This window comes from Mesoplodon bidens, assembly GCF_964165515.1.
Source record: "Mesoplodon bidens genome assembly, chromosome: 2".
In the NCBI taxonomy this organism is placed as follows: Eukaryota; Metazoa; Chordata; class Mammalia; order Artiodactyla; family Ziphiidae; genus Mesoplodon; species Mesoplodon bidens.
In genome coordinates, this window is record NC_138177.1 from 166,815,350 (window position 1) to 166,829,562 (window position 14,213).

Consider the following 14,213-nt stretch of genomic DNA (forward strand, 5'->3'; position numbering starts at 1 on the left):
TATACCTTAAAATTAATAGAAATTCTATACCTGTGGGAGATACTGGGTGATCACGACTCAGAGATGGACACAGCAAATGCAATATCTCTCCAAATCCTTCCTTTAATGTCAGGTAGTGCTTGAACCCAAACACACACAGGATACATACCATAGAGAAAAGGGACCTGAGGGCATCTGAGTCATGCATGGTGTGGTAGGTACAAACCTTGGCCCAATGCAAAGGAGCAGTCAAGGGCCTGGAAGAAGGATGGTACTCTCTTTCCCATCTCCATTTCTCTTTCCTACTGGGCTTAAACTAAAGTCCATGGAAGAGAAAGAGCTTTCAATTAGTGGAACCAATGAGGGCCCAGGGCTTTGGAGGGTAGATTTGGTTGTACAGTATTACAAAATATATTTAAGAAAAAACAGCCCAGGCCTCCCAGCAGCCCAAGTGTCAGCTGGTCCAGTGGCTCGACCTCTACATGTAGGTGTTGGACAGGGAAGGGGGAGAGAGTGATTGCTGGGCACTGGTGTCAGTTCATGATGGAGCAGCATAAGATTTTCCCTGCCCTGTGAACATGTACATAAACATAGCCCCCTCCCCTCAGCCCTGCTCTGCTGCAAGGAACTGGCTGAGAGTAAGTGACAGCTGGGCACAAAGTGTTCAGTGAGACCAGTTATGGGGTCTAGTGCAGTGAAGTCAGTCATTCATTTAGGACCTATTTTCACACAGGGGCAAGGAAAAACCAGAAACTTCTATCTCACCCTTTAAACTGGGACATTCCAACCTACACAATTACCTGTAACGTGTCTCAGCTCAAAACAGGCAGCTTCTGCTAAGGTTTGAAGTATGGAAAAACATATAATGCAGCTCTTCTCTTAGTCCAAGCTCTAGCTTTCAGCCAGACTGTTGCAGAAGATTTCTTACTGAGAGGCAGAAACATCTGCAGTGAGGAAGGCAGCTATTGAAAGAATTCCAGGAGCATGAGACTGAGTTTGCAGAGCTGAGTGCCATCAGTTTCCTTTTCTACTGGTATCTTCTTCCTTCAGTGCAAACTTCCTCCTTAGGACCTCAGAGATAAGGACGGCTGGGTCTTCCTCCTTCAATAAACTCCGGTTCCTAGAGACACAATAATAGCTTATATTTATTGAGTACTTACTCTGCCCTGGGCAGTGTTTTGTGTGTTGGAATACAACCTCATTTAATGCTCACAACACTCTTATGAGGTAGGAGCTACTACAATCCTTTTACAGATGAGGAAACTGAAGCCCATTGAGGTTATGAATTTACCCGAAGTCATTAGTCACTCAGTAAGTGGTGAATCCACAGTTCAAAACCAAGCTTGCTGGTTACAAATCTCATCTCTTAACTAGACATGGCTTTACTATTTCCTGAAATGGCTACAAAATGTGGGCAAACCTGTTGGTATTGGCCTGTGGTGGCTAAGCTTCTGCTCCCACCTTCTGGCCCTATCTTTTCTTAGTAGCATTTCCCCAGGTCAGCAGGGGAAGTGACTGATGACTCTTGCCTTTTTTGACATTTATTCATTTTAGGGAAAAGGTGTGCTGAGGATTTACTATTACCTCGTCTCCCTGTCAGGGAAACTGAGAGGTTTTTTATAAGCAATCCAGAATTTACAGTAAAATGTTCACATCATAAGGGACCCCTGGGAACAAAACCAGTTTCAGATTAGGGTAGGTTCAAATTACCTGATAACATCAGGTACTTTCCTGGAAAACAGTTGCTTGAAATTCTAGTGAACTCTTACAATACATACATCCTCATGAAAGCATTTTATTGGTCATTATGCTAGATGTAAAGGCCAAGATTGATTATTAAACCTTGAAAACAAAAACAAGAGCAACTGCCTTCAGTCTGTCACATTTCTGAACCCTGATGATGGGGCTACTTTCCTGTTCTTAGTCATCAACCCAGCTCCTTAGTCATCAACCCCCAGCTCCTTCTATCAACCAAGGAGGAAAGGGCCCAGGACACAAGTGAGGAAGGGCTTGGCAGTAGGGGGTCACAGATCTAATATGGTACAAGAGGCAGGTATAAGAAAGTTGGAGAGTCCAATCTATAAAACATTGACCAGAAGAAAAAGGCTCAGTGTGGCCCCAAAGCGGCAGCAGCAGCAGCTGAATTTGGGAATGCAGGAGACCAAAGAACTGCGGGTCCGTATGGCCAGAAAAGGAAGGTAAAAGTAACTTTCCTACAGAATCGACTACCAGGACCCTTGTCTAGTTTTCAGAAGAAAATGGGGCCAGAAAACACAAAGGGATCCTTGTGCGAGGTGAGTCACTATTCCTTTAAGAGGAACTTCATCATCTCAGGAGACAGCCCTCACCTCCCCACCCCCCAAAACAGCTTTTTAACTGCATTAACAAAACAGCTGCACATCTGGCCTCTGGATTTTGAGGTCTGGATGTCAAATATTTCAATGCCCAGGAAACTGCATTTGAATAAGCTCTTCTGGTATGTCCTGTGCGGTAGGGAAACACCGCAAGGTGGTGACTCCCTCAGGCTGGAGCTCTAGGGCTTCTCTGCTAGATGAGTTTCTCATGGTAGGTATTTCCCACATCCCCTTACACTGACATCAGAAACACCTAGAGCGCTGCTCCTTGGGGGTTCTGCTTTGGTAAGTTTAAGGTATATATATATTTTTTAACAAATCTGAGCAATTCTGATAGGCAGCCAGGTTTAGGAACTACCTAGGAGTCTCAAAAGCCTTGTTCGTAAATCTCTGAATTTGCAGGGCTGGTTTGAATAATGGACCACTGTGTTTAAAGGAAATGTTCCTTTCACCAAGTCAGTCTACTTTTTTGAGATACTAAAATAACTATTACGCAATTATGTTTTGAAGGGTGGGGCATGGGGACACTTGTCACTAGCAGTATGAAAACTGAAGTGGTGAAGCCCCTCTGGGGGACAGAAGCTGGATTAGATGAGCCTTCTTGTAAAATCCCTATTAGTCTAACAACATTTGGTTGGGTTAGATCACCCCAACCAAGTGTTGCTCTTTCCTCAAACTGGGGACCCAGGCACTAGCAAGCAGGCAGCAAGCTTTGTGAATGAAATAACACATGACTGCTATTGAGGACTTACTATGTAAGTCCTTTCTATTAGATAACTGGCCACAGGCAACTTAAACAATAAACAGATCAGCACAGCCCCGTATAATATACTTACAGATCTTGGCTCTGCTTCACCCGGTGAAAGTCCTTTAGGATACCCATCATATCTGCAAAGCTGCTGGCCTTGGACAGAGAGACGCAGTCATCTTCTTCAGACGAGCTGCAGGTAGCCTTGTGTTCTGGTTTGCAACATTCAGGGCTGGCAGAACAAAGCAGGGGGACTGATGGAAGCTCAGGGACCTCTACCTCGGTCTCCTCGGTGATGTCACTAATGACAAAGGAAGTTGTAGAGTGGAATGAGGATCCAAAACAAGGTAAGGGAGAAGAGACATTTGAACTTCCTGGAGATAAGAAATCTGGCGTTAATGAAGCCGAAGCTGAAAGAGAAAACAATAGGCATGGATGGACATTGGGGCTAAAATACAGCAGTTACATCTCCCTGCAAGCACTGCCTACCAAACATTCATTTCCTAGGCTGACACCATGACATCCTGGGTTCCTCCACTACCTTCCCCTCTCAGGATCTCAAGAAGATGTAGCAGCACTGGGCTCTTCCAGTGTTCCAGGAGCGCAGGAAAAAACCACCCCACAAGGGCCTTGCCTCCTAAAAGCTCCCATTCTGCAGTGGGCTGTGGAGTGACGGCACTCTTTAGACTGAAGCAACAGTATTTGTCCTTTTCTCTAACTAGGCCAGTGCTTCTGACTGTGCTCCTTTGAATCCAGCTATCTGTGACTGAAAGAATTGTTCTGAAGCAAAAAACCAGAATGGTGATGGTCCTCCTAGTGCCCAGAGTTTAATGGATAGAATTTCCTCAATTTCTAAGTTTCTAGGGAACATTCTAGGGACAAAAAAGTAGCCAACCAAATATAAATGGAAAATTCAGGTCCATTTCCTCTATAAAACTGGCATATGAGGGAATTAAATACATGAAGATTTCAAAGAGAACACCGTGATTTTTATGTGTGCTACCAACTGACAAGGTATGGGAGCTATGACTGAGTCAGTGAGGACCAAAACAGTGAGCATGGGAGGAATATGAGGGTTAAACACTGAACACCTTGGGAGAGATCCACCTGTTAGTATTTCCTGCATCTGGTCATCCCATTCATTTCCAGTGGTTCTGCCTTAACTGCAGACAGAAAGGTGGAGGAATGGGTGGAGGGTCTCTGCTGGAAAAGGCAAGGAAAGGGGAGATAGGTGCTTACAAAGGGGGATGTCTCTTAGTGGGGGGGAATGCTTATTTTCATATTGAAAAGGAAAGCCATGAGCGCTCATGGAAGACATGGTCTTAAAGACACTTGGGAGAGAGTGTTGGTTTCTGTGGCCAAGGCGGGGAATCTGCCTGGGGCCCCAGGTTAAGTGAAGATTTTGTTCCTAACCCAACCAGTCAGCCCCAAAATGGCTGACGGAAACCATCCAAAGATTATAACAGACTAGCCAGGCCTCATGGCAACCTCAGAGCCCTAGGCCCGAGCACCCCCGAAGCAAGGACCATCCTTATCCCTATCCTGTCCAAAAGCTAAGCAAAGAGGAACAGCCTGCTATATCCTGGTCCTAGCTCAGGGGCTCTTACCTGCATCAGCTGCCACTATTTTAGCAATCTGGCTGCGCAGGTGGCTCAGCTCCTCCTGCAGCTCTGTGGTGCGGCTGAGGGCCGGCAGGGCTGGCTTCTTCAAGGCCAGGAGCCTCTCCTCCGACCCACGGAGGTTGGGCACTGAGGCATTGCGCTGAATGACGATCAGAGGGCTGGGCTTCCACGTGTGCCTCAGGGGGCGTGTATCGCTCCTAGACCAGGGAAAGACAGTGTGTCAGAGAGCGGGCCACTGCACTGCTTCCAAAATTCCTTCATCCACTCCTACAAGAGTAATACAGCCAGGTTCTGCTCCCACCCTGAGCCCACAGCTCTCATTCCTGCTGCCCTCCACCTCTCTCTCTTCCTGCTGCCTACCACCTCATCTGGGAAGAAGCTTTTCATTCCCCAGCCGGCAGGCTATTGCCTCCGCTACCTGACCCGGGCATAAGTCTCCTCTTCATCTGCAGCAATCCAGGCGATGTCAGCCAGAGTAGGGACTGGGGGCACATCCCTCAGACAGAGGTCAGAGATGTTGGGCAGGGTCTGTAGGGAAGCAAAATCCATCAACATTTACTGCCTTCATGATTAAACAACTGGAGACTGGGCAAAATACAAAGGAGGAACACCTAATGTGTAGGGAAGTCTTCGTAGAGGAGGTCCCAGTTGGAAATAGCTTGAATAAGAGGCCAGAAGCAAGAGTCTGAAATTACAAGTAATTCAGCATGGCTGCAACAGGATTGGTGGGGTGGGGAGTTGGGAGAGACTGGAAAGTGAATTAGGAGCTTTGATTCTAAGATCAATAATGAGCCACTGGAAGATTCTGAGTAAGTACGGATCAGATTTGAGGTTTTAAAAGATTACTCTGGGGCTTCCCCGGTGGCGCAGTGGTTGAGAGTCCGCCTGCCGATGCAGGGGACGCGGGTTCGTGCCCCTGTCCGGGAGGATCCCACATGCCGCGGAGCGGCTGGGCCCGTCAGCAGGAGAGGCCACAACAGTGAGAGGCCCGCGTACCGCAAAAAATAAATAAATAAATAAATAAAAGATTACTCTGGCTACTGGATGGGAAGGTGCAAACACCAGTCATGAGCCTGTTGTATCCTCTAAGCAAAACATGGTGGCTGAGAGCAGGGATGGGATCTGTTTTTATATACAATATTTTACTGGAAAAATGGTCATACCCATTTGTTTCAGTATCATCTGTGGTGGTTTTTAAGCTATAACTGCAGAAGTAAGTAGTTGTAATGGAGAGCAGTATGGCTCAGAGCCTAAAATACTGGGTTGGCCAAAAAGTTAGTTCGGTTAAAAAAATTATTTATTTTTTGGCTGTGTTGGGTCTTTGTTGCTTTGCCTGGGCTTTCTCTTGTTGTGGTGAGTGGGGGCTACTCTTCGTTGTGGTGCGCGGGTTCCTCATTGTCTTGGGTTCTCTTGTTGCAGAGCATGGGCTCTAGGCGTGCGGGCTTCAGTAGTTGTGGCACGTGGGCTCAGCAGCTGTGGCTCACAGGCTCTACAGTGCAGGCTCAGTAGTTGTGGCGCACGGGCTTAGTTGAATGTATTCACTAACCCAACGAACTTTTTGGCCAAACTAATATTTACTCTCTGGCCCTCTGCTGACCCCTGGCTAGAGCAAAGGGGTCTTCAGTGGTACTGGCCAGAGTTACTTTTTTTTTTTTTTTTTTTTTTTTTTTGCGGTATGCGGGCCTCTCACTGTTGTGGCCTCTCCCGTTGCGGAGCACAGGCTCCGGATGCGCAGGCTCAGCGGCCATGGCTCACGGGCCCAGCCGCTCCGCGGCATATGGGATCCTCCCGGACCGGGGCACGAACCCGTATCCCCTGCATCGGCAGGCGGACTCTCAACCACTGCGCCACCAGGGAGGCCCCAGAGTTACTTTTTAACAGAGATGCCCACAGCCTAAGAGTGTCTTGCCTTCTGGTTGTGAGAATACAGGTGCAAGGACATGGACAATCTGTTAATAGCAACAGGAAATTTCTCCTGGCAAGCTCTTTACAACACCTTTGTAGCTAACTGGGATCTACATGTTACAGCAACAAACACTGTTAGAAGCAAACTTGATAATCTGACTATTTAGATTTAAATAAAAAAACAATTATACAAAAGGAATCATAATGTAACTCCTTAAAATAGCTCCTTCACCCAAATGAACAACTAGGGAACAGAGAGACTGAGTGACACCATGTTAAATGAAAAATTAGGAAGGTTCAATTATGTACTTACTAATTACAACAAAGAAAGAACCATGCGTTTAGAAAAAGATGGAAAAGAACTACACTAAAACATTAACAGTTATTGTGTCATGACTGTGTGATTATAGGTAATCTGTTTCCCTTTCTCCTTGTTTACTTTTCATAATTTAATATTCTTATATGGGTAAATTAAAGAATAATAAATCAGCAAGATTCCCTTCAAATATTTAAAGTAATCAATTTACAACAAATCTAGAGATAATTTCTCAAAAATCCACCTATACATGAGTTAAATTCAGATGTTTCTGTTACAGACTGTTTGGTAGGTAGATCAGGAGTTGATAACTCTGGCTTTTTGATAGGGAACCTGGGTCTCACAGGAGTGAAGTGATACTCCAGGGTTACAGAGGAGGACTTCCACTGACCCAGGAGCTGATGCTAAGATGGGCCATTTGGGGGAAGCCTCCATTTGCTTTCCTTGATTAGCCAGAGTGCTCCTCTGCTATTGGCAATTAAATGAGTTAACATATATAAAGTACTTAGCACAGAGCCTGGCACATTGTATGGGCTCAGTAAATGTTAGCTAGTATTACTAATACTACTCCTGCTCCGTGGGAGCCCGTGCCCTTGACCATCTCTGCCCAGCAGCGTGCAGGCAAAGGACTGGAGGGGCTACAGCCGAGCGTGGGGGCAACCCTGACAGACTCACACTCCCTAGCTGTCCTTCCCTTTGCTCCTGATGCTTGAGGCAGCTAGGGCCACTTCCTGCCCTACACAGTGACTGGCAATCTGGGTCAAGGGACAACACCCCCGCAACCCATTCCTCACTAATACCAACCCTGACACCAATTCAGACTCCAGATCAAGCTCCTACACAGACTTTGCAGCTCAGCCATGTGACATACAAACTCAGCTCCTTCATTTTTGTTTCGCCCTGGGCCCACATCTTTCCAGGCATGTATTTCTGTCTCCCTTGTGTAGGCAGAAAGCTGAAGTATCTCTTTTGTGTCCCAGCTCCCCAAATGCACACACCTTAACCATCTAGCCTGGAGCTGATGCTTAACCATTAGCTCTCAGAGGGAGGCAGCTGGGACTAATAAGCGTTACTTAGCTTTCCACTGCACAAGGGGGTCTTACTCACTTGGGCCAGACAAGAATCTGTGCTGCAGAGTGGGTACTAACGGCCCCCTAGGCACAGAGGTGAGACTGAAATAGCCCAGTAAAGGAATGGCTAGACTTGGCCAGAAGGAAGAGGATGGGGCGTAATGGCCTCAGGGAAACACTGAAAATAGGTAGCTAGAAGAAGTGACCAGGAAAGCAACCTGCCTTGGCAACGCCAAGGAGTCTGGGGAACAGAAGCAGCACCAGCCTCCCATACACTCTGAGCCTCTACTCTGCCTGCCCTTCCAGCTCACTTACCTCAAAGGATGCCCGGGGACATGGCTTCAGGGGCAGGTTGGTCCCGATTCTTCTCACTACACTTCGAGCAGCCCCATGCGGCTTGTTTTGCCAGATCGGGATGGTCTAGAGCAGAAAGAGACAGGGACGGCCACAACCTCAGAGAACATCCAACTACTGTCCCCATACTCTCTCCCTGTCCCTTTTAGCAGGGGCCAACCTTCACCTTGGCCAGCCACCTAAGGGGACACCTGCTGCTGTCGAGGCACAGTCAATGCTGGGAGGGTCCAGTGAAAGGGTGAGGAATTAGCCGGGTGTAGGGATCAGCCAGGCTGCCCTCCCTTCCCTCTGCACAGAATGATGGAAACACATTGGCTCCTTAACTGCCCCAAGATCATAGCTGGTTCTGCCTTGGGGGAGGGGATGGAAGGGAGGACCCTTCAATTCCAGGCCTGGGTGGGGGAAGAATTAACTTGAGAATCTCAGAACTGCAACAGGTCCAGTGCTTAACCTTCCCCACCACACCCTTGCCCTGGGAATGCCCCTTACCACATTGGCTTCCATTCCCGACATTTCGACTGGCTCCTGCACTTGAAGGACAAGGCAGCCACAGGGTAGCTCTGGAGGCTTGGGGACGCAAGAGGCGTGACGCCTTCATATCAGGCCATCTTAAGGAACCAGACTCCTCTTCCTGTGAAAGAGCCCCCACAGGAGTCTCAGTGGCCACCACACAAGCCCCACAAAACCAGGCCCTGCAGAGCCATGACTAACGCTGAGGCTTCTCTGACATTTCACAGGGGGAGAAAACCAGCCGAAGAGGCTGCCCTCACCCAACAACGGCTTCAACAAATCCAGACCCTTAAAGGTTCTATTTCAGATTCGCTATATGAGCTTGGCCAACCCTGGGAGCCTTCCTGAGCCCTTAGGTTTCCTGAGGCAAAACTTCTAAAGAATATATATGTATAACTGAATCACTGTGCTGTACACCAGAAACATGACATTGTAAATCAACTATACTTCAATTAAAAAAATTTTTTTAAGTTGATAAGAAAGATAAAACAACAAGCAAACTTCTTAAGATGTAAACAGAACCCTTTGGTAGCTAAAAAAGCTCATGGGAAAGCCAGAGTGTAGGTACCATCCAAGCCCAACATTCATTCCTGGGGATAAGATGTAAAAAGGCCACCATGTGCCACCCAGCCTAGCGCTGCTGGGCCCCCATAAGGGGAAGAGGTAAAACAGACAACAGTACAAAGAACAGCCAGCGACCGGTAGCCAAACTCAGTCTACTGGGCTACAGGGAGGAAGAGCCAAAAGTGTTCATCCTGGCCCAGCCATCTACTGGCTTAGTAGCCATAGGCAAGTCACTTGACCTTTCTGAATGTTGGTTTCTCCATCTGTAAAAAGATGACAGGAAGAGCTGCCACTCTAAGTTACCTTAAGAGTCAATTAGTGAAACGGGATTTTAAAGTACTTAATGAACTGTTAAAGCAAGACACAGATGGGTGGAGTTGCCGCTGACTGGATTCCTCACAGCTGTCCTTGCATGTTGCAGTCAATGAGCTCATTCAGTCCCTTGTTCATCAAACACTAACAATACTCACTCTGTGCCAGGCCCTGTGCTGGGCACTGTAGGGGCTATGGAAGGAGTAAGACACAGCCATGCTCTCAGGGAACTCATAATCTAGACGAGAGATAGGACTTGATTACATAATTCTAGCAGAGGCTGAATATCACTGCTTAAGAAAGGCACACCAGGCAGGTGGCCAGGTGAGTTCAGTCCCCGGCCCCAAGGTGAGTTCAGAGGGGGTAAGAAGGGAAGGAAAACAGCAACACCACCACAGGTCTAGAAAAGGAATGTGAAGAGATATGTAAAGAGCAGAGTATGGTAAGGCCGCAAAGGTAGATAGCGGGGGCGGGGGGGTGGGGGTGGTTCAAGTCACAAGGGCTGGGAATGCCCTGGGTAAGAAGTCACTGGGGAGCCAAGGGCAGCCTCTGAAGAGGGGCTGGGCTGCGCTGACCGAAGCAGCTCTTTCTGGAAACCTCCCTTGGAGGGTCTCTCTTCTACCGCTAGGAGAGGAGGTATCACTCACTTTACGATACATGAGGAAAAGACGCGAGAGAGAGGAAGGGACTGGTTTAAGGTCACTCAGTGGTCACGGCAGTAGAAAGTCTGCAGACCCTGCTGCCTCCTGCACGGGCTTCATCTTCTCAGCAAATTCAAGCCTTTTATCAAAGTCCTTTTGTGTGCCAGGCTCTTTGCTGAATTTCAGTGGCTGCCACAAGCTCCACACAACACTGTGTTTCCCTGTGTTTCTCACTTTAGTCACTGCAGCCACTTCCTCTCCAAACTTACCTCCAAACTCAGTTGGGCCTAACCCTCACACGACAGCCAGGGGAACCTTTCTAGAACACAGTGCTAATCATATCCCTGCCATGCTTCAAACCCCCTATGCTTGCTAGAGCCAAGAGGATAACGTCTAGACTCCTCAGCATGGCCAGCAGGCCGTCCCCAATCAGGCCCAACCTCATCTTTCTCTGCCCTGTGTACCCAACTCCCCGCAGCCTACAAGGCCTGTCCACTCTGGTCCCTGCACACTTCACAGCCACACCTGCTTTCCCCTTGCCCTCCAGCCACGCTGGCCTTTCAGCCCCTCGATGGCCTTGTCCACAGTATTGCCTCTGCTCGAAACACCAGCACCCTCTTCTCCAAGCTCATCCTTAATCATTCCTGGAGCGCAACTCAAGCATCGCCTCCCCTTCCCCGACTGGCACCCCGCGTTTCCTTCGAGCAGCAGTAACTAGGTAACGGTGTGCTGTGCAGTTTGTCCGAAGGGCGGGGACTTCCCAGGCACAGCCCAGCGCTCGCTCAGTACACAGCAGGCACTCGAGCATTTGTTCAATTAAGACACGGACCAACGAGAACGCCGACTTAGCCTTGAACCCTCCACAAGCGTCTGGCTAGAAGACGCCCCCAGCTCGCTGGCCGCGCCGGCTGGTTCCTACCACCTCTGGGCGCGCACTGCCCCTTCCAAGGCTGCTGCCCCAGTGCTTACACGCGGTCCCCCGCCGGAGACGCAGCGCCTCCCGAGCAGGGCCTGGACGCATCACCCCGGTCCCCGCCGAGGTCGCCGCGCTCAGCGCAGTTCTGCGCCGGGGGAGCCGCCGCGGGAACCTTGCCCGGGACACGCCTCCCCTCCCCCGCAACAGCCCGACCCGACAGGGCCAAGGTCGGCCAAGTTTTCGCCGCGGCTCGGGCGGCCCTTGGACCCACAGGCCCGGGGCCGGGTCCCGGAAGGAGCGAGGAGGCGGCCGAAACGAGAAGCCTCTGGTGCAGCTGGGTGACTCGGGCGAGCAACTGCCCCTGGGGACTCAGTTTCCCCCCTGACATAGTGAGGCGGACGACACAGGCTCCCGCGAGAACCGGCGCGGGCACAGCAGCCGCGGGCACCGCACAGCGCCCGGCACTAGGCCGCGCGACGGCCGGGCCGGAAGGCCACGCTCCCGCTGCCGGGCGGCGCTCGGACCTAGTCTCACCTCACACTGCAGCTCCGGACTCACTCACCTCACGGCCCCTCCTACCACAGCGGGCCGCCCAGCCTCAACCGCTCTCACTTCCGCTGACCCGCCCCCCGGAAGCGATCCCTAGCAGCTGCGCACCGAGCCGCGGCGGCGCGCGCCCTCGGAAGGAGGGCCCTGCTGGGGGCGGGGCGAGCGAGGGCTCTGCGGGGAAGGGGCGGCGCACTTGCCGATCCCGAGGGAGGAGGCACGCCCACCCGAGGCCACGGCCCCGCCTGTCAAAGCCCTGGGGAAAAGCTGATTGCGCTTGGAGATCCCTGAGGAATGCCCGGTCTCATCCGCCGCTGGTCTCGGCCTCCTTGCCGCTCTCCGCGCTTAGTCCTGAAACGACTTCTGGAAGGGGTCTGTGTTGCTATTCGGCCCCCCAATTGATCGGTGACTGCTGTCCCCACCCCTAGTGCAAACTTCAGAATCCTCCCTCTGGCGTTCAAGGCCCCAGACTTAGTGCTTGGTTCCTCATCTCTCCCTCGTGCCTTCACAGTTCATGCTTCCCAGCCAAGACCCTCTACAGTCTTCTCTGCAGCAAGAATGGGCCTCTTTCTCCTCTGCCTCCTGCCCTCCAGTGCTTTGTAGCTTTCTTTTATTTTAGGCTTTATGTATTTCTCTCTCTCTCTCTCTCTCTCTCTCACACACACACACACACACACACACACACACACACACACACACACACACACACACGGTACATTCAGTGAGTTGGTTGATCAGATGGGTAGATTGATGGGGAAAGACACCAGAGGCATTGCGAAAGAGACCCACATTCCTTCCAGTCTCACTCACCCACTCCCTCTTCGTGCTCAAACCTCCAGGGTCCTGTCTCCACAGCATCCAGGCCTGGGTCACATGCCCTCCTCTGACTTCAGCACGTGGCTGTGCCTGGCTCCCAGGCTGCAGTTTTTCGGGCTCAAAGCTTGCAAGTCCTAGCTGCCAGGGACAGATGGGCTTCATGGCGGGGAGAACCTGTGCAGTCACACAGGCCTCATGCTCAAACTGACTCGTTCTTGCTTTAATGCCCTATTGTTGACCTCTTGAAATAGCAAAATAGTTTTCTTCAACAGAGCCCTGCATTTTCATTTTGCACTGGATCCTGCAAACTATGTAGCTGGTCCTAGTCAGAGACTGTGTCCACCCTGATCCCCACCATATTTCAAATGATGAAATTTGACTTTCAGGTCCAGCCCTCTTTCCAGGATGACAAATTGTTGCTTTAATCATTGCTTTCCCATCCTGGGCAATGGCAGATCTTGCAAATCCACTCTAGTTGCCTTTCCTTGGTTCTCCCCAAAGATCCCTTTTACCCAACCTGTGAATCCATCCCCCAGCAGCTGCCCCATTCTCAGAATGGAAGCCCTAACCTGGTAAGTTACCCTACTCACTAAACCACTGACTGACTGATACAGGGTACAAGAGGCCAGTTCAACTTGGCAGTGTGGTTTGTGCTCTAGAGCCCTGCTCCTGCAATCTGGCCAAGGCTTGGCTTTGAGACTCTATCCCTGCTCAAGGTTCTTCCTTTCCCCCTTCTGCTTCAATCCTTCTTTTACAGGTTTTTCCTGAAGTTCACACCCTCAAAGAAATTTACCTAATGCCTGTCTCAGGCCCTGCTTCTAAGATGATGGGTTAAAATTCAGAATCTTTTTCAACACAGAGCACCAGATTCTAAAAATAGTAAGTTCTTCCTCTAGGTCTATCACAAATTTATTTTAAGCAAATCACTCAAGCCTTCTGGTGACAAATAAGATAGTCCCCAAAGGCATTCCAGCCATGCTCCCTTGTCCACCTGCCAAGCCAATCCCAGCAGAGGAATGAGACCGAGGACAGAGCTGAACAACATCCAGCTCAAAGGAAAGGCACTTAGAACCACCCTAATCTCCAATTTTATTATAGGACACATTGGGGACAGGGGAGGGAAGTGGCAGAGGGGTGACAAAAGAGGGCAGCTGGGGCCCTCCCCCACCACGAGCCTCAGGGCTCAGGTGGGGGGTCAGGCAGAGGCATCAGGTGAGGATGCAGACAGCCCAAGCAAGCTTTACCTTTCACGGGGTACAGGTCGCTCATCACGGCGCCGGCCTTCCCAGACCAGAGTGAGGGGAAGAGCCTGCTAGGTGGGAGGGCTGAGCCTCTGCTGACACTGGGTGGCTCACGGGACAGGCTACTGCCACCCATGCCTGGAAGCACTGAGACAGGCTCGGTGCCCTCCCTCCCTGTAAGCGGCATGGAAGCACCGCCTTCCAGAAGGGACACAAAGAACTGGGCTGAGCTTGTTGGCTCACGCCTCATTTGCTTTGGAGAACAGAGGGGAATAAGACATTTTGGTTTGAAAGGCTTTGTTTCTCACCTCAGTGAAAA

General features: G+C 50.2%; 1 protein-coding gene across 5 annotated transcripts; it reads right to left on the minus strand.

The window, feature by feature from the left end:
* Positions 1 to 77: 77 nt before the first annotated feature.
* On the minus strand, positions 78 to 11,945 carry MTFR1L (mitochondrial fission regulator 1 like). 5 transcript variants are annotated; one of them, XM_081214460.1, is made up of 8 exons: positions 11,854 to 11,872; positions 9,893 to 9,972; positions 8,838 to 8,979; positions 8,310 to 8,414; positions 5,122 to 5,231; positions 4,689 to 4,900; positions 3,170 to 3,491; positions 78 to 1,099 (listed from the first exon to the last, which is right to left on the minus strand). In XM_081214460.1, the coding sequence occupies exons 3-8, from the start codon at positions 8,859 to 8,861 to the stop codon at positions 994 to 996; spliced, it is 879 nt and encodes a 292-aa protein (XP_081070586.1). In that variant the 5' UTR covers positions 8,862 to 8,979; positions 9,893 to 9,972; positions 11,854 to 11,872; the 3' UTR covers positions 78 to 993. The 5 variants fall into 5 exon arrangements, with proteins under 5 accessions (XP_081070586.1, XP_081070585.1, XP_081070587.1 ...); XM_081214459.1 differs by having other exon boundaries at positions 11,826 to 11,868; XM_081214461.1 differs by lacking the exon at positions 9,893 to 9,972 and having other exon boundaries at positions 11,854 to 11,945.
* Between the last annotated feature and the right edge of the window lie 2,268 nt (positions 11,946 to 14,213).